A 24,810-nucleotide genomic window follows, 5' to 3' on the forward strand; every position below is an offset into this window, starting at 1 on the left:
ACGAGTAATGGATCAGTGATAATTACAAGGCCCCTCTCACTGATTCATGATGAAGATTAGAAAGACTAAATTAAAAATTTGCTGTTTTCCAAGCCTCAAATGGTCTCCCTCTAACACTCTGCTGCCTATCACTATCATCGCATATTTTTCCTTTTAAGATCATAAAAATGCAGCTTTTGCAGCTGTCCGACGTTATATTCTATCCTAACCCTATGCTTTTGGCCTACAACTTCTCCTGCTGCTCTAAAAAAAATATAATGACTGCTGTGAAACCACCTCTAGGTCCCATGGCCTACGACAACTCCTGCTGTTCAAAACAAAATTTGTAATGACTGCTGTGGAACCACCTCTAGGTCCCATGGCCTACGACAACTCCTGCTGCTCCAAAAAAAAAATTGTAATTGGGATTGTGATTCAGCCACCACTATGTGATGATCTGCTCAGCTGCCTGTGCAGGCAGGCAGCTTTTTGACCATTGTTTAGGGTTGCATGCTGCAGGACTCTGGAAAGAAGAGCTTCTGTCAGTTTTGCAGCTTGTGCTTGCAGAGGAATTTGCATACGTTGTCATGCAAATTGCCTGGCCACATTCATTGGAGGCATGTACTATAAGTACTATGTCTTTCCCACAATGCTTGGCTGGTCATAAGGATAAGGAGTCTTCCTGTGATACACTCTGGGGAGTGTCAGCCTTACTCTCTGTTTGAAGATCAGCTTAGAGTAATTCCTGGAATACTGCACTAGGCAGGTTTCCTTAGTGCAGTTAGGATTGCATATCTGTTTGTTTGTTCTGTTGCCATTGTCCTGTCCCAACGGTGGTCGACAGGAAATGGTTCTGATCTCTGTTCTTGGAGTATAGCTGGTGCAGCGGTTGCTACCAGCTATCTCTTCTGTTCTGTCTCCTGGGATCGCGCTAGCCACTTTTCGCTAGCGCTGTGGATCCTTCTGTTCTGTCTCCTTGGATCGCGCTAGCCACTTTTCGCTAGCGCTGTGGATCCTTCTGTTCTGTCTCCTGGGATCGCGCTAGCCACTTTCCGCTAGTGCTGTGGATCCTTCTGTTCTGCTACTCTGTACCTGGATCGCGCTAGCCACTTTTCGCTAGTGCTGTGGATCCTATCTCTCGCTTGTCCGTTTTCGTGTGTCTGTCTTGTCTGCTACGCTTGCTGGAGGCTCGGTGAGGTCACCGTTAAGCAAGCGCTCGCGTCCTCTGTTTCATGTTTGTCTGTCAATGGTTAGTTAGGCGTGCTTGTCTCTATTGTGCTTATCACGTGGAGACCGCGCATAACCGCGCGCACTGTTGCGAATGAGTGCGGTGTTCCCGGTTAGCTAGCGTTTGTTATTTTCCGTATCTCCTCATTGTATTATTTGCTGTGCCTTTGCTAACCTCGTATTCTGTTCTGATCTGCCTTGTGTCACGTCTGGCGATCGCACCTCTCGCGATCGCGTTCCTGTTTCATATCTGCTGTTGTGTGTGCACTGTCGCGGGGTGGCGACTAGGTTGGCGCACACACATACAACCTGTCCCTTTGCTCATCTCATTCGCAATCGCCTCTCTTGCGATTGCGTTCTGCGCTTCGTACAATTCCTGTCTGGCATTTGTGGAGGTACAGAGGATTGGTTCCTTTGCACTCCCCAGCGCCATCTGCCGAAAGGGAATTTTCCCTCTACGGGTGCGTAGCACCTTTTGCTGGGTGCCTGCAAATATACGCTTGTGGAGGATTTCCGCCGTGTCAGCGCACGCGTTGTGCGCTGATCACGGAGAAAGTTCCACAATCGTTACACACTAAAGCCAAAGTTTTCAGCAGGACTGCCAGGGAACTGGTATTTGTTTAAAAGGAAGCATGCATTAGGTTCCCTTTAACATTGTGGAAATTGTTCCGCCGGAATGTAGTGGTGGGGAATTTTGTTATAGCGGAAGGCGGAATTACCGCGATATCGGAAATCGCCTGTTCCGATCATTCCTACTGGCCAGCATAGATCAGATGACTTGAGGTGATCAAATCTAATCTATATGGGCCAGTAGACACTTTTATTTAGTTTTATTAATCTGATGAAGTGGAAAATGCCAGAGAAACGTTTTGTATGACCATACTTTTGTGCAATTAAGTCTAGACTATTCAGTTGAGTTATATTTGCACTTTGGCTGCTCTGTGTTGCAAGGGAGAGGTAAACCAGCTGCACCTTTCCTTTTTAAACCATTTTTAACTATTTTATATATTTTTGGGTGCCTCAAATTGATCACTATGCTCAGTAACATCAGATTTCCTCAGTAGTCATCCTCTGATACTACAGCACCTAAAATATTGTATCTTTTTTTCTGCAGGAAACACGGGTATAAACGAGCCTTTTCATGTCCATTCATGTCACACCAGATCACAGGAAGGAGTCCATCCTGATGAAGGTATTCAGGAGCTTTTTCTCCATTAGCTGCGCAGACTAAATTTCACAGTCAAATTAATTTTAAGTTATGTGTTCCTATTCATGTTTACATGTTATTGTTACTTGCTACTCCAGGAGGAGACCTCACTGATGGGAGCAGCAGAAGACAACCAGAGCCGGGTTAGTATGATCTGTCCAGTGGGGACACATGAGGCCATAAGCATTAACAGATGTAAAGGAAAGATGCTCTTATTGCCCTTAGAATATGTAATACAATTAAATCATTTGTTTTGTTTTCAATACTGAATGATGTAAATTAGCTAAAATCAAATGGATTGTCAGGGACCACGGGAACGTATTTTTTCAGAACCTGTTTTTACCCAAGAGGTCCAAAATTAAAACTCCAATTAAACTTGTGCTTAAATTCTGCAGCAATACATAAGTGCCAAAATCCTTGAGAGAAAAAAAAGTTTCAGTTATAAATAGTATAGAAAAGGATAACATATTCTGGGGTTTGTACAGCTGTTTTAAGGCTATATTACCTGGTGTCTTGTCATAGAAAATGTCATGGGGCAGCATCATTTTAACTTGAACTTTGGTGGTAACAGGAAATTGGGAACAGCAGCAATAAAAACTTAATGAAGTTCCAATTCTTTTATCTACAACAAAATGCTCTTACACTTTTTGTAACTGTTATAGAATCTACTAATTTTTTTTATCATATCAGGAAGTGGTGAAAATGATGTCACATGAGATATAGAGGCCCATATGCAATTGTTTTTTTTTTCCTGAGTTATCTCCTTGGAGATAATTTTCATATTCTCTTTAACCATTCCTGCCACCTGGACGTGATTGTCACGTCCAGGCAGCTGCTGCTGTGCTGATGCGCGCTGCTACGTGCTCCTGCGCGCGATCACGCGCTCCCGTGCTGCCCCTCCCATTAGCCCAGAGATCAATAAATGGGAACATAGTTCCCATTCATTGATCTAAGTCCCTGGCAGAAAAACTGACGGCTTCTTATCAGAGGTCGCAGTCTTTCTGAAAAAAATAAGTTTCCCATATGCCTAGTGCTTCCTGGAAGCAAAAAAAAAGAAAAAAAAACCTCACTGTTGCCATCTTGTTGCCACATAGTAAAACTACATCTACATACATTTTTTTAAAAAAATAAACCCACATTATTACATTTAAAATTACCTGTTTACCTCCCACACCAAAAATTACCCAAATAAAAATTTGAATGAAAAAAAAATTACAATTACAATTTTTCCATGTATGTAAAAACACACTTTAATATAATGCATTGAAGTCAATGGGCATGAAAACACACGTTTTCTAGAAAGTGGCAGGGAGGCTAGTCCCGAGTTGTCCCTCCCTAATAAGTATGCTTGTTTGCGTAATATTGGGGAGGATGATTCTGGAATAGCAATGCTGCAGCAGGATGTGCCCCTTAGCAACCAAGGGGCAGACTGCTGTAACTAGAAAGGGAATAGGAGTGCAGCTAAGGCTAGACAGGTACTGGTGGTAGAAGATTCAATTATTAGGTGCACAGATAGGGTAATCTGTCGAAGAAACCATGAATGCCGTACAGTCTGTTGTCTCCCGGGTACTCGGGTTCGGCATGTAGCGGAAAGAATTGACAGATTATTGGGTGGGGCTGGGGAAGACCCGACTGTCATGGTACACATTGGCACCAAAGTTAGTGGGAGATGAAAGGTCCTCAAAAATGATTTTCAGGTACTTGGAGATAAACTTAAAGCAAGGACCTCCAAGGTGGTGTTCTCTGAAATACTGCCAGTGCCACGTGCTACATTTGAGAGACAGAGGGAGTTAAATAAGTGGCTGAGAAATTGGTGTAGGAAGGAGGGGTTTGGGTTCCTGGAGAACTGGGCAGACTTTGCAGTTGGCTACAGGTTCTACAGCAGGGATGGGCTGCACCTTAATGGGCAGGGTGCAGCTGCATTGGGGGAGAAGATGGTTAAACGGTTGGGGGAGATTTTAAACTAGGATCTGGGGGGAGGCGGGAGGATAAAGTCTCAATACGTAGACAAGATAAGGTAAAAAGACAGTGGGAGCCTAACATTATGGGGGGTGGGGAGGGGGGCGGGGACAGTGTAAAGATTAAGGAGGTTGGTAAAACTTCAAGTAGCCCATTTCATGTAAACAAAATTGGTAAATGTGGTGGTAAAAATATAAAGTGCATGGTAACCAATGCTCGGAGCCTTGCAAATAAAATAGACGAACTAGAGTTCATTCTGAATGACAAAGGCTATGACATTGTGGGAATAACCGAGACATGGATGGATGAAAGCCATGACTGGATAGCTAATTTAGAGGGATACAATGTGTTTAGGAAGGATAGAACAGGGAAAAAAGGTGGAGGGGTTTGTCTATTTGTTAAGAATTCTTTTACAGCTGTCCTCAACGATGAGATGGAGGAAGATTGCGAAGATGTGGAGTCCGTTTGGGTAAATATTCATGGTGGAAATAAAAGTTGCCAATTGCTTATTGGGGTATGCTACAGGCCACCTCATATTAATGAAGCTGCAGAACTTCGATTACTACAGATGACTGAAAAAGCTGCAAGTAAAAATGAGGTCATAGTTATGGGCGACTTCAACTTTCCAGACATTGACTGGAGTATTGAGGCTACCCATTCTGGTAAAAGCAGCAGATTTCTGGCAGCACTACAGGACAATTACTTGCAGGGCTGTGGAGTCGGTCCAAAAATCCACCGACTCCGACTCCGACTCCTCAGTTTAGGATTCCACCGACTCCCACTCCGACTCCACGACTCCGACTCCTCTAATTTGCATATTACAATTTTGTTGATTAAAAGTATGTAACATGAAATTCTTCTCTTAACTGCTAATAATAATAATAATCAGTCCCTCGTTGTCCTCCTCCACCACCTGGATCTTCTGCTATGAGTCCAGGTACTTGAGCCAGTCAGGCGTAGTGCGCATGCACACACTCCGCCGCCAGGAGCATACTACACCTGTGCAGCACTATTGTGCAGGTGCAGAATGTTCCTGGCTGTGGGAGCGGCATGCGGCCGGACAGCGCTAACTGGCTGAATTACCAGGACTCATAGCAGAAGATCCGGGTGGTGGAGGACAGCGAGGCACTGATTAGCCTGAAGGGGGCTGGAGGAAGCCCCAGGTATGTATAAAACTTTACTTTTCATCCGTCTCAGTTACCCTTTAATTTGTAGTCACCAAACCAAATTTTAATAACATATCAAATTATTTGATTTCATCAGCAAAGGGAGTGCATACATTTGCATAAATCAGCATCAATGCAGAATTATTTCCATCTCGTTGACCATCTCTATTAGTGACACAGCTACACATCAGGCTTTATTCTTACAGCATAGATGTTATTTAGTATATATAAGAGATTCCTGTGCACACATCATATATACAGTCACAATCAGATATGTATATCTGACCTTAAAAATACGGGGACTGCTTTATTGAAGCAGCACAAGTAACTAATTTTGATTGGTTTATTTCATTTTTGTGGACTAATCATAGCTATTACTGTATATATACATTATTTTTAATGACTATTATCTGAGAAATAAAACATTTTATCATATTTTCTATTTTAATTACAGTTACAAATTCATTAGGAGTCGGAGTCGGAGTCGGTGCATTTTTTCCCGACTCCGACTCCAGGCACCCAAAATTGCCCGACTCCACGACTCCGACTCCACGACTCCGACTCCGACTCCACAGCCCTGATTACTTGACTCAAATGGTAATGGAACCAACTAGGGGGAATGCGTTACTGGATCTGATCTTTTCTAATAGACCAGATAATGTATCAAATGTGCAGGTTCAAGAACATTTGGGAAATAGTGATCACAACATGATAACGTTTGATCTGGTGACTGATAGGCCACGGGGCAGCGGGACTACTAAAACTATGAATTTTAGAAAAGCAAAGTTCAATCAACTTAGGCAGGCACTAAGTTTGGTGAACTGGGATAATGTACTACAAGGGCAGGACACTGAAGGGAAATGGCAAGCTTTTAAACTTATTCTCAATCAATATTGTAGTATGTATATCCCATATGGAAACAAAATGTCTAGGAATAAAAAAAAAAGGCCTCTATGGATGAATAGAAAGGTTAGAGATAAAATGAAGAGGAAAAAGAATGCCTATAAGGTCCTAAAACAGGAGGGGACCGAGGCTGCACTAAGCAATTATAAGGAGTGCAATAACAATTGTAAAAAAGAAATTAGACTGGCAAAGATCGAAGCTGAAAATCAAATCGCTAGGGATATCAAATCTAACCCAAAAAAGGTTTACAAGTTCATCAACTCTAAAAAAAGAAAGATTGACTGTATAGGACTCCTAAAGGATGAGGGTGGGAACTCACTGGTGGGTGACCAAGGTAAGGCAGAGTTATTAATTGCTTTATTTGCTTCTGTCTTTACAAAGGAAACAGCACTGTTGCAAATTACAGATGCAGAAGAGTCTCAATCTTCCAACTGTAATATTAAATACTTAACGCAGGAAGAAGTGAAGGCAAGACTATATAAATTAAAAATAGACAAGGCACCTGGCCCAGATGGCATGCATCCTCGGGTCCTAAGGGAATTAAGTTCAGTTATAGATAAACCCCTTTATCTTATCTTTTGTGACTCTCTTTCAACTGGCAGAGTCCCAGTGGATTGGCGTACAGCCCACGTTTTCCCATTATTTAAGAAGGGCAAAAAAATCAGATCCAGGAAATTATAGACCTGTAAGCTTAACATCAGTTGTATGCAAACTATTTGAGGGGTTACTAAGAGATACTATACATGACTTCATAGTAGAAAATAATCTTATTTCTCAGCATCAACATGGGTTTACTAAAGACAGGTCCGGTTCAGCTTTTATGAGGTAGTGGACGCTAATGTGGATATTGAGAATGCTGTAGATGTGATATACTTGGACTTTGCAAAGGCCTTCGACACTGTTCCCCACAAAAGTCTGGTGCAAAACTTGAGTATGCAAGGACTGGGAAAGAGTCTGTGTGCATGGATAGGGAACTGGCTAATGGACAGAAAACAAAGTGTTGTGGTCAATGGATCATACTCAAAATGGGAGATTGTTAGCAGTGGGGTCCCACAGGGGTCTGTACTGGGTCCAGTGCTCTTCAATTTATTTATTAATGACCTAGTAGATGCAGTAGTGAGCAATGTTGCTATTTTTGCAGATGATACAAAATTGTGCAGAATCATCAACTCTCAGGAAGATAGTGTCATATTGCAACAGGATCTGGATAGGATGGCTATATGGGCACATACATGGCAGATGAAATTCAATGTTGAAAAATGTAAAGTCATGCATTTTGGTCGTACCAATGGTCTAGCACCATACAAAATACATGGGATACAGTTGGGGACATCAAACTTGGAGAAGGACTTATGAGTACTCATCGACAACAAGTTAAGTAATCTTACTCAATGCCAAGCCGCTGCAGCTAAAGCTAACAAAATTTAGGGATGCATTAAAAGGGAAGTAAAAACTCGAGATGCTAGCATAATATTGCCCCTGTTTAACTCTCTAGTAAGGCCACATCTGGAATATGGAATTCAGTTCTGGGCACCACATTACAAAAAAGATATTGCAGTTTTAGAGCAGGTGCAGAGACGAGCAACAAAATTGATACGTGGGATGGAAGGTCTCACTTACCAAGAAAGGTTAGATAAACTGGGTTTATTTAGTCTAGAGAAAAGACGCCTTAGAGGGGATCTAATTAACATGTATAAATACATCAGAAGGCAATATAATAGCTTGGCGGATGAGCTTTTTGTCCCTAGGCCTTCTCAAAGGACTAGAGGACATGATCTGCGCATGGAAGAAAAACGTTTTAGCCATTTTTTTAGGAAAGGGTTCTTTATAGAAAGAGTGATTAAGATGTGGAATGCATTGCCACAGGAAGTCGTTATGGCAAACTCTATACCTGCATTTAAAGGGGGCTTAGATGCTTTTCTTGCGTTGAAAGACATCCATGGCTACAATTACTAGGTTATGCCTAATGATGTTGATCCAGGGATTTTATCTGATTGCCATCTGGAGTCGGGAAGGAATTTTTTTCAATTTTGGGGCTAATTGGACCATGCCTTGTAAGGGTTTTTTTCACCTTCCTCTGGATGAACAGGGATATGTGAGGGAGTAGGCTGGTGTTGTACTTTGTTCTCTGGTTGAACTCGATGGATGTATGTCTTTTTTTAATCAAAATAACTATGTAACTATGTAACTATGTCCTCATTTCTGTAAAAACGTGCACCTTGGTAAAATCCATACAATCTCTGTCCAGTGAAAATTCTAATTTCCATGTGAGAATGATTTTGATGCAAATGTCAGCTCACCCTTCCCTACTCCCCATCTCTGCTCTCCAGCCCCAGGGAACATCTGGAATGGATGGAAATTTGCAAACTGATCATTCGCAGCAAGCTCCATTGATTTTAATGGCACTTCTGAACTTCTGAAACCTTCAGGGCATCTGTGCAGCCACAATTTCTTTAAAAAGCTATACAACATGTCCAAACACCCAGACAGTGGCATGGCGGAGCCGGAGGGGGATCAAGTGCAAAATAGTCACTAATAAAATATGTATTTTACACAAATGCTTTTTGTGTACTGTGAACAGCTATTTTGAAATAATTGGCAATGGTTGTCAAATTTAACGGTTAAAGAGAACCAGAGATGAAGCAACCTCATGTATTTTACCTTATAAATCAGTGGGAACATGACAGTAAACACCTAATCTGCTCTTTGTTACATTGTTCTCTGTTTAATTTGCCTGTTATCACCTCTAAGATAAGAATCCCGACTAAGCAGTCGGTCTGGCTTTGCTACAGAATAATTATAGCTGAGACTGTGTTCTTTGCTGTCTTCAAGTCCAAGCCTGCCCCCTGCTGGCTTTGCTCAGGAATCATTATAGCTGAGTCATTATAGCAAAGCCAGAATCAATGCTCAGTCTGGGATTCTTATCTCAGCTAGATAACAGACACTTTTAGCAGTGAGGATGGAACAGAGAGCATGGTAAATGTTTTCTCTAATGTTCCCACTGATTTCTATGGTAAAATACACAAGGGTGCTTCGTCTCTGGTTCCCTTTAATAGTAAAGCCCCCATACATGCTAGAAATATAAGACTACATTTCAAAGTAAAATTAATTTTAAGTGATGTGTTCCTATTCATGTTTACATGATATTGTTACTTGTTACTCCAGGAGGAGACCTCACTGATGGGAGCAGCAGAAGACAACCAGAGCCGGGTTAGTATGATCTGTCCAGTGGGAACACATGAGGCTTCATGCATGAACAGATGTAAATGATGTAAACAATGTAAATTAAAGTGGACCCAAATTAAAAATACAAGATTTCAGAAATAAAATCTATTTTCTAAATTATAATAATAAAGAGCAGCCTTTTTTCAGCTGCATGGGGACAAACTTTAAATATTTTATATTTTATTGGAGGAACCCCTCCCTTCCTTTCATATTGCCGGGACACAATTTGGCAGACTGGTAGAGGAGATAAAGAAACAAAAACAAAACACAGGCTGCTACTGATGATGTCACAGAGGAGGTGATCTCAGCTTGTGTGAGATGTCACATAGATGACGCCCCTGTGAGGGAGGGTAGTTGATGACAAACACACCCTTGATCTAAAACCTCCTACTAAGCTCAAAAGTAATGGCTGCCACCTGTATAACCCTAGTTATGAAAAGAGAAGGGTGAAAAGCATGCACTGAAATGCTCATAGGCCTGAATAAGTATTTATTCATCTTTGTATTTGTCAGAATGGTGCAACTAAATAGATTGAATTAAAAAAAAAAATTGGTTTGGGTCCGCTTTAACTAAAATCAAAATAACAACAGGAACACATTTCTTCAGAACATGTTTTTACCCAAGAGCTCCAATATTCAAACTTTAACTAAACCTGTGCCTAAATTCCACCACCAGTTCCTTACTGCCAAAATCCTAAGGGGAAAAAAGTTTCAGTTGTGGATAGTATAGAAAGGGATACAAATCTTTTGGGGTTTGTAGAGCTGTCTGTTTTCCTATTAAGGTTATTTTACCTGGCGTCTTGTCGCACCAAATGTCATGGGGCTGCATCTATTTAACTTGAACATTGTGCTTTCCCTCGTTGTAACTTATTTATGTTCAGGTCAGGAAGTGGTGAAAATTGTGTCACATAAGACACTGAAAGCCATAACGTCCAAAAATCCAAAAAGGATCCATTACGACTGAAGCAAAGGCTAAAGGACAAATGCAGTGAGTAGAATATGGAGGCTGCCACATTTATGTCTTTTAAACAATAACAGTTGCCTGCCAGCCCTGCTGATCTATTTGGCTGCAGTAGTGTTTGAATAAAACCAGAAACATGCATGCAGCTAATCTTGTCAGATCTGACAGTAATGTCAGAAACACCTGATCTTGCTGCATGCTTGTTCAGGGGCTATGGATAAAAGTATTAGAGGCAGTGGATCAGCAGGGCTTCCAGGTAACTGGCGTTGTTTAAAAGGAAATACGTATGGCAACCCTCCATTTACCTTTTGTTACAGTTGTCCTTTAACAGCAATCTTCAGTATGTCCAGTTCTCATTGACCATTAGTGAATATGGCCTTTTTTGTTTCACTATAATTTTTCCATGCATGTGAAAACACATTTGCATCTAATGCATTGAAATCAATTGGCATGAGAAAACACGTTTTCTAGAAAGTCCACATTTCTGTAAAAATGTGTACCTTGGGAAAATCCATAAAATCTCTTTAAAAACCAGTCCAGTGAAAATTTCCACGTGAGAATGATTTTGGTGACATGTAAGCTGAGCTCACCCTTCCCTACTAACAATTTTTGCTCTCCAGCCCCAAGGAACCTCTGGGATGGATTTTGCACTTCAAGAGCAACTTCAGCCTAAACAAACATACTATCATTATGTTACATTAGTTATGTTAATTAAAATAGATAGGTAATATACTCTCTTACCCACCCTGTTTTAAAAGAACAGGCAAATGTGTTCATGATTTCGTGAGGGCAGCTATCTTTTTGGTTGAAAGGAGGTGACAGGGAGCATGAGAGACAGGTTCAACTGTCCTGATCACCCCTCCCAGTTGCTAGGCAACATGAATAAAAACATACGAAATCCCATCATGCTTTGCACAGAATCAGGGGAAAAATGCCTGGGCAGTTTTATTTGATGGGGCGGAGCTTAGCTTTTGTGTAGCTAAAAATAAGGCTTATGTAAGAAAAACAAAGTTATGATACTGTGAAACTGTTAAAGAAACACAAACCCTTTTCAGTGCTGCTGGGTAGATTTTTCAGTCTGGAGGTTCACTTTAAGTGATAACCTGGACAGGATCTTAATTTACAATAGTGTTTGTTATTAAGGGCATAAATGTGTGAAACTTCAAGTAAATCAGGGATGATGTGGCTGTCCTGAATTAGAGATGGTTGAACATTGCAATTTCAATTTCGTGTTCATGAATTTTACCATGAAAATTTGCGAACCAATAGTTCGTGGCAAGCTCCATTGAGCGTGCCGCAAACTTCCTAAACCTTAAGGGCATCTCTGCAGCCACAATTTCAAGTGCAAAATAGTCGACCAAAAAATGTGTATTTTGTTTGCAGTTAAAGAAGCAGGATCAGCCATACTATGCCAGTAAAACACACATATATGTACAGTAGATAAATACTCAATCTTTTTATTTTTTAAGTAGATGAAGAGAATTCTGTTCCTAGCAGTCTCCATCTCTTTTTGCCATAGACTGAAAACAAATCCTGATGTCATTTCCTCCCTTCAGTTTTTTCTTTTCTCCATCAATATGCACAGTCATCTCTGGCTTGCTTGTAAACACGTGTGAGCACAGGATCATGTTGTAGCCTCAGCCTGTCACACTGAAGTGTGCTCAGACCAATCAATGAGGAGCAGGAATGTGGGAGGAGAGGTGACAAGCTTTCTCCTTGGCAATGGCATAGAATAGAGGCTGAGTGATTGAGAAAAGATAACTACAGCAGAGACAGTTCTGAATAGATTGGAGTGCTTGCGCTGCAGGGTGAGATTCCTGGCAGCATTACAAATACAGTGCTTTAAATGAAATTTGATTTTGTGGCTGACAATCCCACTTTACAGGACACATCCGAGGACTTTGAAAATAAAAATAAAAAATCCACTTACCTGGTGCTTCCTCCAGCCCCTGCCAGCTGTCCTGTGCCCATCCTGCAGCTCTGCTCAATGCTGGTGGTCCGGGGTCCCCTCTGGCGCAAGATGCAAACTGCACCTGTGCGAGTGGCTCTAAGAGTCACGCTGATGTCATCCGGACTGTACTGCGCAGGCACAGTAGCTCTGCGTCTGCGCAGAACAGCCCGGATGATGTCAGTGTGACTCAGTGAGCTGCACAGTGGATCGCAGGGAGATGCAGGAAGTTGCCGACCTGGCGGGGTTGGCATCTGCCCCGGAGGGGACCGGGAGCCAACAAAGCTGCGGCGAGGGCACAGGTTGGCTGCCAGGGGCTGGATGAAGCCCGGAGTAAGTGGATGTCTTTTTTTTTTTGTTGTTTGTTTTTTTGTTCCTCAGACCTTCCTTTTAAACAGGAGCTAACAGGATTTTTAATGCATCAACTGGTTAATATAATAAGTGTGCAGCAAACTGACAACGTTTGAGCTGAATAGAACTCAATGTATTCTGTATATCATGAATGTTTCAAAAGAGAAAATTGTTTCTCCAACCAGGGTTCTGCTTGGGTTTGTAAATTGTGATCTTAACAAAAAAAAATATAATATTATATATTCTTTATTTTCAGACAAATACGATGAATTCAGAGATCTTGTACAGAGGTTAAATATGACGAAGTTTCTGAGCTCAAAACTGACCCTGAATGATGTTTGGAGCATCGGAGCAGAAGATCTCACAGATATTCAGCATCAGAGTGTAGAAGATCTCCCCTGGTGCTTCCTTCGCAAAATAATGGCTTTAAACACAACTGCCAGAAACACAGAGATGTTGGAGACACATTATGAAAATGACTTGTTTGTGCTTTCTGATCTGCCTTTACAATGTTCTGTATCACAGTGTATCCACCCGCTGGATGTGTTGTGTGTCCTCCTGCACTGCTCAGATGCTTTCTTACAACAGGAGATTGTAACAAGAATGGCCATGTGCCAGTTTGCAGTTCCTCTGCTGCTCCCTGCTGGGGATGGGTCACACTGCACCCTTATGATGTGGTCATTGAGGAACATAGTAAAGATGTGGAGACCTCTGTCATTGGCTGACAGTAAAGGGTTTAGAGAGGAATGTGTACTGAATATTTCCATGCCGATCTTCTCTTTTGTCAGACTGGGAAAAACAAAACTATCCAAATCTAAAATTCTGAATCAGATCCTTAAACCAGCTCAGCAAACTAATGACTTCTTCATACATATTAATATGGAAGGGGGAAATATCAGGAAGAAAATATGTGATGGAATGGTGGAAATTTCGTGGTATTTTCCCTCTGGTAAGTCTGATGTTTTCCCACAACCTATTGCTGTAACCAACCTACGTGGAGATCTGGAATCCAACTGGAACCAGTTCATGTTTCTGACTCGAGTCTCATCAGCTGTGTTTATATTCATGGAGAGCATGTCTGAGAGGGAATTCACACTGTTAGCATCCTGCAGCACCACCAACACCCAGTATTACTTCATTGTTACTCCAGGTCCTGGCCAACAGGTGAGCACAGAGACACTGAAGACATTTCACGATTTAAGTCCAAGATTCAAGATGATAATAAATGGAAGTGATATGAATGAGGCTAGAATTGTAAATAAGCTTCAAAGTAGACTTATTCATTCACTAAACAATGATCAAAACATAATTAGTATGAGAAATCTTGAGAGCGAAACTCATGGATTGCCCATCTATGTAGATGAGAACATTCCTGAATGCCAGAAAGCCAGACAATGGGCTAATAGCATAACAGAAGAAATAAGGGATGTGGCTGAATATAAACAAAAGACAATGAGGTTACAGGGAGACCTATGGAGACAAATATCTGAAGTAGAAAAGGAACTGTGCAGAATGGTAAATAGGGGGGACAAAGGTGAAGAACAATATCTATGTGAACTGAAACAGAAACATTTTTTACTACATGAGACACAATACGGTCATGACCTGCCTGACAGTATTGTGCTTTTTATTAATGCCATGACTCACTTGTCCGAGAATGAAAAGCAATATTTCTTGAAATGGATGAAATTTGGACTTGATTCAGTTGTTAGATGTTATATATCAACATTAGAAGCTGAATACAGAGAAAAATACAACAAGTCCATTAACAGAGAAGAGCTCAGAAAACTGGACCAGAGAATCTCTGAAGGCTCTTTAGGAATTGAACATTTTCTACGTGAGATGGGGCAGCTTTATGAGGCCGAATGTTACATGCATAAAGAAAAAAGATTTGCTGAAAGCCAAAGACAATTTAATATACTCCCAGGAATTGCAGCTGATCTCTTGTTAGAGGGATTCCCACTGGAGCTGATGGACGGTGATGTTCTCAACATCCCTCTGCAATGGATAACAGATGTCCTAACTCAGCTAGACAAGAAAACAGGGGGGGATTGCAGAATGAGAGTGATATCTGTGTTGGGTGTACAAGGTACAGGTAAATCCACCCTTCTGAACACCATGTTTGGTTCGCAATTCCCGGTGGCCAGTGGCAAATGCTCAAGAGGGGCCTTCATGACTCTTCTTCCTGTGAAAAAAAACTTCAAGGTGGATCTGGACTGTGAGTTTATCATGATTGTTGACACAGAGGGGTTAAAAGCTCCAAAATTGGACTCACTGAAGGACAGCTATGAACATGACAATGAGTTGGCAACACTAGTAACTGGGCTAAGTGATATCACCTTAGTCAATATTTCCATGAAAATCACAACAGAAATGCATGACATACTAAAAATTGTGGGTCATGTATTTTTAAGAATGAAAGAAATCCGGAAGAAGCCTAACTGTCAATTTGTGTATCAGAATGTCAGTGATGTGTTTGCTTATGACAAGAATATGAGAGACAGGGAGAAACTCCTTGAACAGCTGAACGAAATTACAAAGGTAGATGCAGAAATGGAAAAGAAAAGTGAGATAAAAGCCTTCAGTGATGTGATGGACTATGATCTGGAGAAAGACAACTGGTACATTCCTGGACTCTGGCTGGGTGTGCCACCAATGGCCCCAGTGAATTATGGGTATAGTGAGCAGGTTTATGAGCTGAAAAAATATATATTAACATTTCTAAAAAGCAAGAAATCACAGCATAAGCCTTTAACAATTCCTGACTTTGTAATGTGGATAGGAAGTTTACGGAATGCTGTAAAACATGAGACATTTACCGTATATACTCGCAAGCAAGCCAAATTTTTGACACCCAAAAATTGGGCCAAAAGTTGGGGGGTCGGCTTGCTTGCGAGTCATGTTGGTCCGCGAGAGCCCCCCCGTGGCGAAACACATCCCCTCTACAAGAAGCCGCTCTCTATACGGCTTCCTCCCTCATCACTCGGCAGCCGCCGTGGGGCGATCTGCTATGAATTATTATTTACACAGGGCGAGCAGGAGACTGAGAGGGGAATAGAGGAAGCCGCCAAGTAAGCTAATAGCAGCGGCGGCCGTGGGGGTGGAGGCAGAGCCAGATCTTCAACCAGGCACCTCAAGCAGCTGATTAGGGCCCCGTTCGGAGTCTAAGGGGCCCCATCAGCATGTAATTTGGTGTTTCTATACAGTGTCCGCAATAGGCAGAGAGCTCCGGGTTTACAGGGTAACCAGGATGTCAAAAAGCCCACATTCCGGAAGTTCGGGCACAGCACAGCAGCTGCTGATTCTTCTGAGCACTGTGGGCTGGGCTGCGCTGCCTGTGAGTGACTGGTGTACTGACTGGCTGAACGTCTCCTACGGACATAAGCTCCGCCCACTCTCTCTCCTTACTGTGCTCGGATAGCTCCTAGTTCCTCCATGTGTTTGGCGGCAGGCTCAAATTGCAGTTTCCCTCGCTGGCTGTCCTGGATCTCTTCACTCGTATTCCCCTCCTCGCAGAGAGAACTGGGCTGAGGGCTCTGCACACACAGCGGTGAGGAGCTTATCTTATGCATTCCCCTCCTGGCTGCTCTCTGGTTATATAGGGGAGGGGGGTACTTAACCCTTTCACCAACTTAGATGTGGTGTTTTCAAGGCTCTGGCATTGCATTTACTTTATCAGCATGTGTAACAAACAGTTATTGGGATTACTTTTGACTGCATTTGTTCAAGCCATATTTATTTTTTGGATCACATCTTGCAATAGCATTTTTCCATATACTGTAGTTGCTTTGCATGTATATAATAATGTTGCCCTTTCTACCAGCAGCACCCATTGTGATTCCCTGTATTCCCTGTCTCTGTAGCATTCAGTGTGATCTCTTCTGCTCCCCGAAGCCTGATAGATGCAAAAATCCCTACAGCGACCTTTAAAGGACAATGGTAGAGAGAGGTATATGGAGGATGCCATATTTATTTCCTTTTACATTAAACGTGAAATATAGAAATAAAAAGATTTTATACTCACCTGGGGCTTCTTCCAGCCCCATAATCACTGATGCATCCCTCACCGCCTTCTGTTCTGCTGCAATCAGCCCCGGTAACTGGATCAGGTGTGCCAGTCGGAACTTCTGCACATGGGCGACGGTGGGCATGCGCAGAAGAGCCGGCTGGCACAACTGAGCCAGTTACCAGGGCTGATTGCAGCAGACCGGAGGCACTTGGGAGGGCGGTGAGAGACGCTTCAATGCTCATGGGGCTGTAGGAAGCCCTGGGTGAGTATAAAATCGTTTTATTTCCACATCTCGGGTACCAGTTGCCTGGCAACTTAGCTGGTCTGTTTGGCTGCAGTAGTGTCTAAATAACACCTGATCTGCATATCCTTGTTCTGGGTCTATGGCTGAAAGTATTAGAGGCAGAGGATCAGCAGGACAGCCATGAGACTGGTATTGCTTAATAGGGAAAAAATGATGGCAGCCTCCATATCCCGCTCACTTTAGTTGTCCTTTAAAGAAAACCTGCAACAACAAAAAAAACTCCCCTGGGGGGTACTCACCTCGGGCGGGGGAATCCTCCGGATCCTATTGAGGCTTCCCCCGTCCACCTCGGTCCCGCGGCAGCGGCGATAAAGCTCCACAAACAGCGGGGATGTAAATAATCACCTTCCTGGCTCCAGTGCAGGAGCAGTATCGGCTCTCCGCCTCGGAGATAGGCGGAAATAGCCAATCATTGTCGGGCCGCTCTACTGCGCAGGCACAAATTGCCTGCGCAGTAGAGCAGACCCGACGGAGATCGGCTATTTTCGCCTATCTCCAAGGCGGAGAGCCGATACCCTTAGAGCTAGGAAAGGTAAATATATCAGCGCTTGTTGAGGGAGGATTCCGGGACACTTCGGAGGAGCCAGCGCTGGACTGCCTGCAGCTACAGGGGAGGGGGGGAGCCTCATTGGGACCCTGCGGCTTCCCCCTCCTGAGGTGAGTACCCCCCAGGGGAACATTTTTCTTTTTTGTTACAGGTTCTCTTTAAGCTTAAAAAGGGTAAAAAAAAAAGTGCCTTAGACTGATTTAGTTCCATCCACTATCTCTGCCCTTGTCCATCTAAAATTTTGAGTGTCTAGATTTTTTGAGCCTTTTGTCCATCAACATTTTTAAATCTGGTTGGCAACGTTGCCCTGCCCCCAAGAGCATGCCCGATCGACAATGCAACCAATTTGGGGTGATTGCATGTATCGATCAGACATGCTGCTAGATCTCCGGCCGACGTGCTCGACCAGCCTATTCTTGTCCAATGTCAGAGTGGCCATGTCCCCAAAACGTTGTTGCACTTAACATTTAACCCCCTCAAATGATTTTTTTTTTGGGGGGGGGGTGTGGAGTTGTCAGAAGATGATCAGCCAAATACCCTAGCTGCCGCTGTGGCTAGGAGGCCACAACATGTAATCATTTGGCAGTGGAGGAGCTCTTTTACCTGCCAGCCTGCCGCAGCGGCATCGCTGAACGGTTTCCGAAAGGATGATCGTTGCCGTTACTATTGTAACAAGACGCTCTCCACTCCAGCCCACAGAGTCAGCGTGCACCCTGCACTATGTGACTAACGTCAGCTTGCTCACTGTGGCTGGCAGACGCTGCTGACCTCATTGGTCCTCCACCTCCCTCCTCCTGAACGTGCTGCATGCTCAATGTGACAGCGCACTCCAGGTGCCAGAACAGTGAGTAGTACAGGTGGCAGCAGTGGGTTGTGCCATGAAAGGCCTGGGGTACAAGTGGCTGCGAGCCGACCCACAGTTCATGGGGGGCCCCAAATCCTCTACTTTGCTTAGGGCCCCATTTGGCCTTAATCCGGCTCTGGGTGGAGGGGCACTACCTACCTATACTGCGGACTATACTAGACAAGACAAATAACATTTATATTGCGCTTTTTCTCCTTGCGGACTCAAAGCGCCAGAGCAGAGCAGCAGCCACTAGGGCGCGCTCTATTGGCAGTAGCAGTGTAAGGGAGACTTGCCAAAGGTCTCCTACTGAATAAGTGCTGGCTTACTGAACAGGCAGAGCCGAGATTCGAACCCTGGTCTCCTGTGTCAGAGGCAGAGCCCTTAACCATTACACCATCAGCCAACTGCCAGCTATACTGGGCACGATACTAGCTATACTGGGCTCGATACTAGCTATACTGGGCACGATACTAGCTATACTGGGCTCTATACTAGCTATACTGGGCACGATACTAGCTATACTGAGCACTATACTAGCTATACTGAGCACTATACTAGCTATACTGGGGCACTATACTAGCTATACTGGGCTCGATACTAGTTATACTGGGCACGATACTAGCTATACTGGGCTCTATACTAGCTATACTGGGCACGATACTAGCTATACTGAGCACTATACTAGCTATACTGGACACTATACTAGCTATACTGGGGCACTATACTAGCTATACTGGGCACTATACTAGCTATACTGGGCACTATACTAGCCATACTGGGGCACTATACTAGCTATACTGGGCACTATACTAGCTATACTGAGGCACCACCTACCCTTACTGGGCACTATACTAGCTATACCAGGACACACTGGGGGGAATCACACAGCCAGCATTTCCTACCCTTGGCTTATATGAGGGTCAATCATTTTTTTCCTGGTTTTTCAGGTAAAAGTTGAGGGGTCGGCTTATATGCGGGTCAGCTTGCTTGTGAGTATATACGGTATATTCCGCTTCAGGAACAGTTTAGTGGCAGATGCTCATTATAAACTGTCTGTACAATTCTCAAAGTGGGAATGGGAGTTCTGGAAATCTGTCCATGATTGACTGATGAACACAGAGATAGTTATTAGAAATCAGTCAGAAGAGAGTCTAAATGAAGATCTGTGTTCAGGATTCAGGAATGAGCTTAGCAGTTTGCTGCTTCATGGTAAAAACCAAATGCTGAAATCACTAGAAATCTACTTAGATAACACATGTGAAAATGATTATCTTATAGAACAATACAGAGAAGAATTTGTCCTGAGCACAGCATCTCTGAGTAAAGAATTGGAAAGAAAAGCTCGTAGCAAGTGTGATGAGGCTGTTTCTATCCACTCTAGTGAGGAAGGTTCAAAATTCTGAATATTCAGAGCAATTTTCATAAACTAATACAAGGCAAAATCACTGATCTCCTCAGGAGATGCCGAGAGAAGAATAAGAGGTTGAGTGAAGCAGAGTTGGTAAAGGAATTTGAAGAGATGTGGAAGAAGACAATGACTGATCTAAGGATAGAGGAATTACAAAGACGCATTATCCATAAATCTGTGCTGCAGCAACTGATGAAGAACATGAGTAATAAGGGATCAGCTGTAAATCAAGCATTATGGAGTGTGACAAACCTAGAAGACAATGCTCAGCTTGAATTCAAAATAGATATAAATAAACACTATCTTGATAACAGAATTTTCAAAAGATTAGTCACTGTAACGATCGGTGAAGCACAGAGAGGATCTGATTACCAGTGATCTGCAGAATCACTGGGAATACAGATGTATACCAGATTATACGTGATCTGCAGTATCACTGATAATCCGATATACTAGCTAACCTCTGTTCACCTGAGTAGAGTGTAGTGTTTGGTGTAACAGTAACACTTAGAAGACAAGGCCTCAGTGCAGCAAGGAGTACTGCACAGATTCCTTCCGCAGACCTGAGCTCTCCAAGACGGGAGGAGTGAGACTGACAGTAGGAAGGATAGTCTGAAAGTGACCCTCAGGAGGAAGGGTCGCTAACAGTGCGAGGAACCGCCTCTAACGGTAAGGTCGGTTCTCGAGGTCGGACAAGCCAGGTAGTACACACATGGACAGATAAAGTACAAGATCAGGAGGCAAAGGCGGAGTCAAAGTACAGGCAGGGTTCAGCAACGGGGTATCAGATATATCGGGGTACAAAATCAGGAGGCAGAAGCAGAGTCAAGGAACGAGCCGGGGTTCGGCAACAGAGTATCAGAAATATCGAAGTACAAGATCAGAGTTCAGGAGGATAGTCAAGGCAGGCAAAAGTCATAACAGATAATCACAATCAAACTAGTACTTTAGCTATCAACAGAATCTAGCTAAGTGTAGGATTACAGCTCCAGCTGGTCCCGGCACACTTGCGGATCTGACTACGGATCTGGGTGCTTCCACATATGTGATCGCACGCCAGACAAAGAGCAAGTGAACAACCAGCAGTATATATACTCTAGGACCTTTCCAGGACCTCCCTAATTGCTGGTCCAATGGGAGCAGTGGAATTTGTCAGCTGACCCAGCTGGTCAGCCGACTCCCTTCTAACTGCTATTTAAACTCTGCCTCTGTGCTCGCGCGCGTGTAAGTCTGAATCTTGGTGGACTATCAGTCCCAGCCACACCAGTACTGTCTTGCAATGTATCCAGTGAACTGAGTGCGGGAGCCGCCTCCAATGCGGATTCCGCCGTTCCCAATGCGGATTCCGCCGCTCTGCCTAAGCGGCATGCAGCGTTTTTTCCGCGTTGTGACGCCATGCTGGACGCGGAAACAGCCGCCTCGCCTTGAGAGACAGCGGCTTTTCCGTGTTTCATCACAGTAACCCCCCCCCCCCAAGGAGTGGACTCCGGACAACTCCTACCAGGCTTCTCGGGGTGTAAGGCATGAAACTCTTCCCTCAACTCATCCGCATGCATGCGAGTCCCCGGTACCCACTGTCTCTCCTCAATGCCATATCCCTTCCAGTGTACCAGATACTGTACCGAGTTCTGGACAATGCGAGAGTCCAAAATTTTCTCTACTTCGAACTCAGGATGACTATCCACCAGGACAGGAGGAGGAGGAGTAGGGCCCACATGGACTGCAGGTTTGAGCAGGGATACGTGAAATGATCTCACCCCACGCATGCTGGCGGGGAGATCAACGGTATAAGTGACGTTGTTGATCTTTTTGGTCACAGAAAACGGACCCACAAACCTGGGGCCCAGTTTGGCAGAAGGCTGCTTCAGGGTCAAGTGACGTGTGGACACCCAGACTAAATCCCCTGGCTGAAACTTCCATTCCATGGAACGTCTCTTGTCCGCTTGACCCTTTTGACTTTGGAACGCTTTCTGCAAATTATCTCTAACAATTCCCCAATTGTCCCTGAGTGACCTCTGCCAATCCTCCAGCGCTGGGAACGGAGAAGAGGCAACTGGCAAAGGGGAGAACTTGGGCGACCTCCCTGTCACAATCTGGAATGGGGAAAAACCAGAAGAAGAACTCTTTAAATTATTCTGCGCAAATTCTGCAAAAGCCAGAAACTTCACCCAGTCATTCTGTGCCTCCGCAACGTAACATCTTAAAAACTGTTCTAAAGACTGATTAATTCGTTCAGTCTGCCCATTCGTCTGTGGGTGGTAGCCTGACGAGAAAGACAGCTTCATGCCCATTAGGTGGCAAAATGCCCTCCAGAATTTAGAGATAAATTGGACTCCCCGATCGGACACAATGTTCTCCGGAATGCCGTGCAGCCGGAAAATGTGGACGATGAATAGGTCAGCCAATTCTTGGGCCGAGGGGAGTCCTTTCAAAGGCACGAAATGGGCCATTTTGCTGAAGCGGTCGACTACCACCCAAATGACCGACATGCCTTCAGACCTGGGGAGCTCACCCACAAAATCCATGGACAAGTGGGTCCATGGTTCACTCGGGGCGGGTAAAGGCTGTAAGGTACCGACAGGTGCCTGCCGGGAGGGTTTACTTTTGGCACATACCGCACATTCCCTGACATATTCCTTGCAGTCTGTTGCCATAGAAGGCCACCATGCACACCTGGCAATCAGATCCTGCGTTCTGGCAGCACCAGGGTGACCAGCACTCTTATGGGCGTGAAACATTTGTAAGACCTGTAGACGAAAAAACAGTGGGATAAACAAGATCCCCTCCGGTTTTCCCTCAGGGACATCCTGCTGAAAGGGACCCAAAACCTTTGTCCAATCCTCCCAGGTCTCTGTGGCTGCTAACACCAGCCTCTGCGGGATGATGGACTCAGGAGCGGGGGGCTGTGCTGTCTCTAATTCGAAACATCTGGACAGGGCATCTGCCTTGATGTTTTTGCTGCCTGGAGTGTATGTGATAATAAATCTGAACCTCGTAAAAAATAACGACCAACGGGCCTGTCGGGGACTTAGTCTCTTAGCCCCCTCGATGTATTCCAGATTCTTGTGATCAGTATACACCGTGATCGTGTGTTCTGCCCCTTCTAACCAGTGGCGCCATTCTTCAAATGCCAATTTAATGGCCAGAAGTTCCCGGTTGCCTATGTCGTAGTTTTTCTCTGCCGGTGAAAACCTCCGAGAGAAATAGGCACACGGGTGCAACCTCCCCTGCAGCCCAGAGCGTTGAGACAGCACAGCCCCTACTCCAACTTCCGAGGCATCAACCTCCACAATGAATGGGTAAGAGGTGTCTACGTGTCTCAATATGGGTGCAGAGCAAAACAATTTTTTCAAGTGAGAAAAAGCTGCCACAGCCTCAGGAGACCAGTGGTTGGTATCTGCCCCCTTTTTTGTGAGACTGGTAAGAGGGGAAATCATCGTGGAGTATCCCTTTATGAACCTCCTATAGTAATTCGCAAAACCTAAAAATCTTTGCAGGGGCTTCAACCCCACTGGCTGTGGCCATTCCAGGACAGCTGTGACCTTGGCAGGATCCATTGACAGGCCTGAGGTGGAGATCACATACCCTAAAAATGTGACAGTGGTCACCTCGAAAAATACATTTCTCCACCTTGGCATACAGCATATTTTGCCTCAATTTGTCCAACACGAATTTAACGTGGACCCTGTGCTCGGGGAGGTTGTTGGAATAGATTAGTATATCGTCCAGGTATACTAGTACAAATCTACCCAACACCTCCCTGAATACCTCGTTGATTAATTCTTGAAAGACGGCTGGCGCATTGCACAACCCGAAGGGCATCACTAAGTACTCGTAATGCCCGTCGGGAGTGTTGAAGGCCGTCTTCCATTCATCACCCTTTCTAATGCGGACCAGGTTGTATGCACCCCTCAGATCTAATTTTGAAAAGATCTTAGCGTTCGTGACTTGCGTAAATAAATCGTCTATCAATGGTAACGGATAACGATTCTTCACCGTGATTTTATTGAGGCCACGGTAGTCGATGCATGGTCGCAGCCCTCCGTCTTTTTTCTTAACAAAAAAGAAACCGGCCCCTGCAGGCGACCGGGAGGGGCGAATGAACCCTTTGGCTAAATTGTCACGAATGTACTCCTGCATCGCTATTTTCTCTGGTCCAGACAAATTATACAGGTGACCCCTAGGGGGCATACAACCGGCACAGAGATCGATGGGGCAATCGAAAGGGCGATGAGGAGGTAACTTGTCAGCAGCCTTGGGACAGAATACATCCGAGAACTCGGAGTATTGCTCGGGAACCCCCTCCACATGCAACTTGGTCTGACCTAAAGTCACCTTCCCTAGACACTGTTGGGAACAGAAGTCTGACCAACTAGTTAATTGTCCTGTAGCCCAATTAATCTGTGGCAAATGGAGCTGCAGCCAGGGCATTCCTAAAACAATTGTGGAGGTGGTCATGTGTAATACAAAGAAACTTAGACTTTCGTTATGCAGAACCCCAATAGTGACTTCCACCTCTGGTGTCTGAGACAGCGGACGGTCCCTTTGCAGCGGGGAGTCGTCCACAGCAGTAACCTGGATAGGTGGTTTTACTGAGGTGAGCGGAATGCCCAATTTTTCGGCGAACTCTGAACTCATAAAGTTAGCCGCGGAGCCTGAATCAACAAAGGCTTCTGTGGCTTCAGATTTGTCCCCCCATGTAATCATACAGGGAAGGAGCAAACGTTTTTCGTTTAAGGGTATGAGCCGGGCACCTAGGGTGCTACCCCC

At 44.2% G+C, this 24,810-nt stretch overlaps 1 protein-coding gene across 1 annotated transcript in view; it reads left to right on the forward strand.

The window, feature by feature from the left end:
* LOC137525968 (up-regulator of cell proliferation-like) overlaps positions 1-16,818 on the forward strand; it is a 64,027-nt gene extending 47,209 nt beyond the window's left edge. The window contains exons 4-7 of the mRNA XM_068247178.1: positions 2,321-2,398; positions 2,512-2,556; positions 9,607-9,651; positions 13,182-16,818. Of these exons, the coding sequence (XP_068103279.1) occupies positions 2,321-2,398; positions 2,512-2,556; positions 9,607-9,651; positions 13,182-16,000 (2,987 nt within the window). The 3' untranslated portion in view covers positions 16,001-16,818. The remainder of the gene's footprint in view (positions 1-2,320; positions 2,399-2,511; positions 2,557-9,606; positions 9,652-13,181) is intronic.
* Positions 16,819-24,810: the final 7,992 nt, after the last annotated feature.

Source organism: Hyperolius riggenbachi, chromosome 7 (assembly GCF_040937935.1).
Source record: "Hyperolius riggenbachi isolate aHypRig1 chromosome 7, aHypRig1.pri, whole genome shotgun sequence".
NCBI lineage: Eukaryota > Metazoa > Chordata > Amphibia > Anura > Hyperoliidae > Hyperolius > Hyperolius riggenbachi.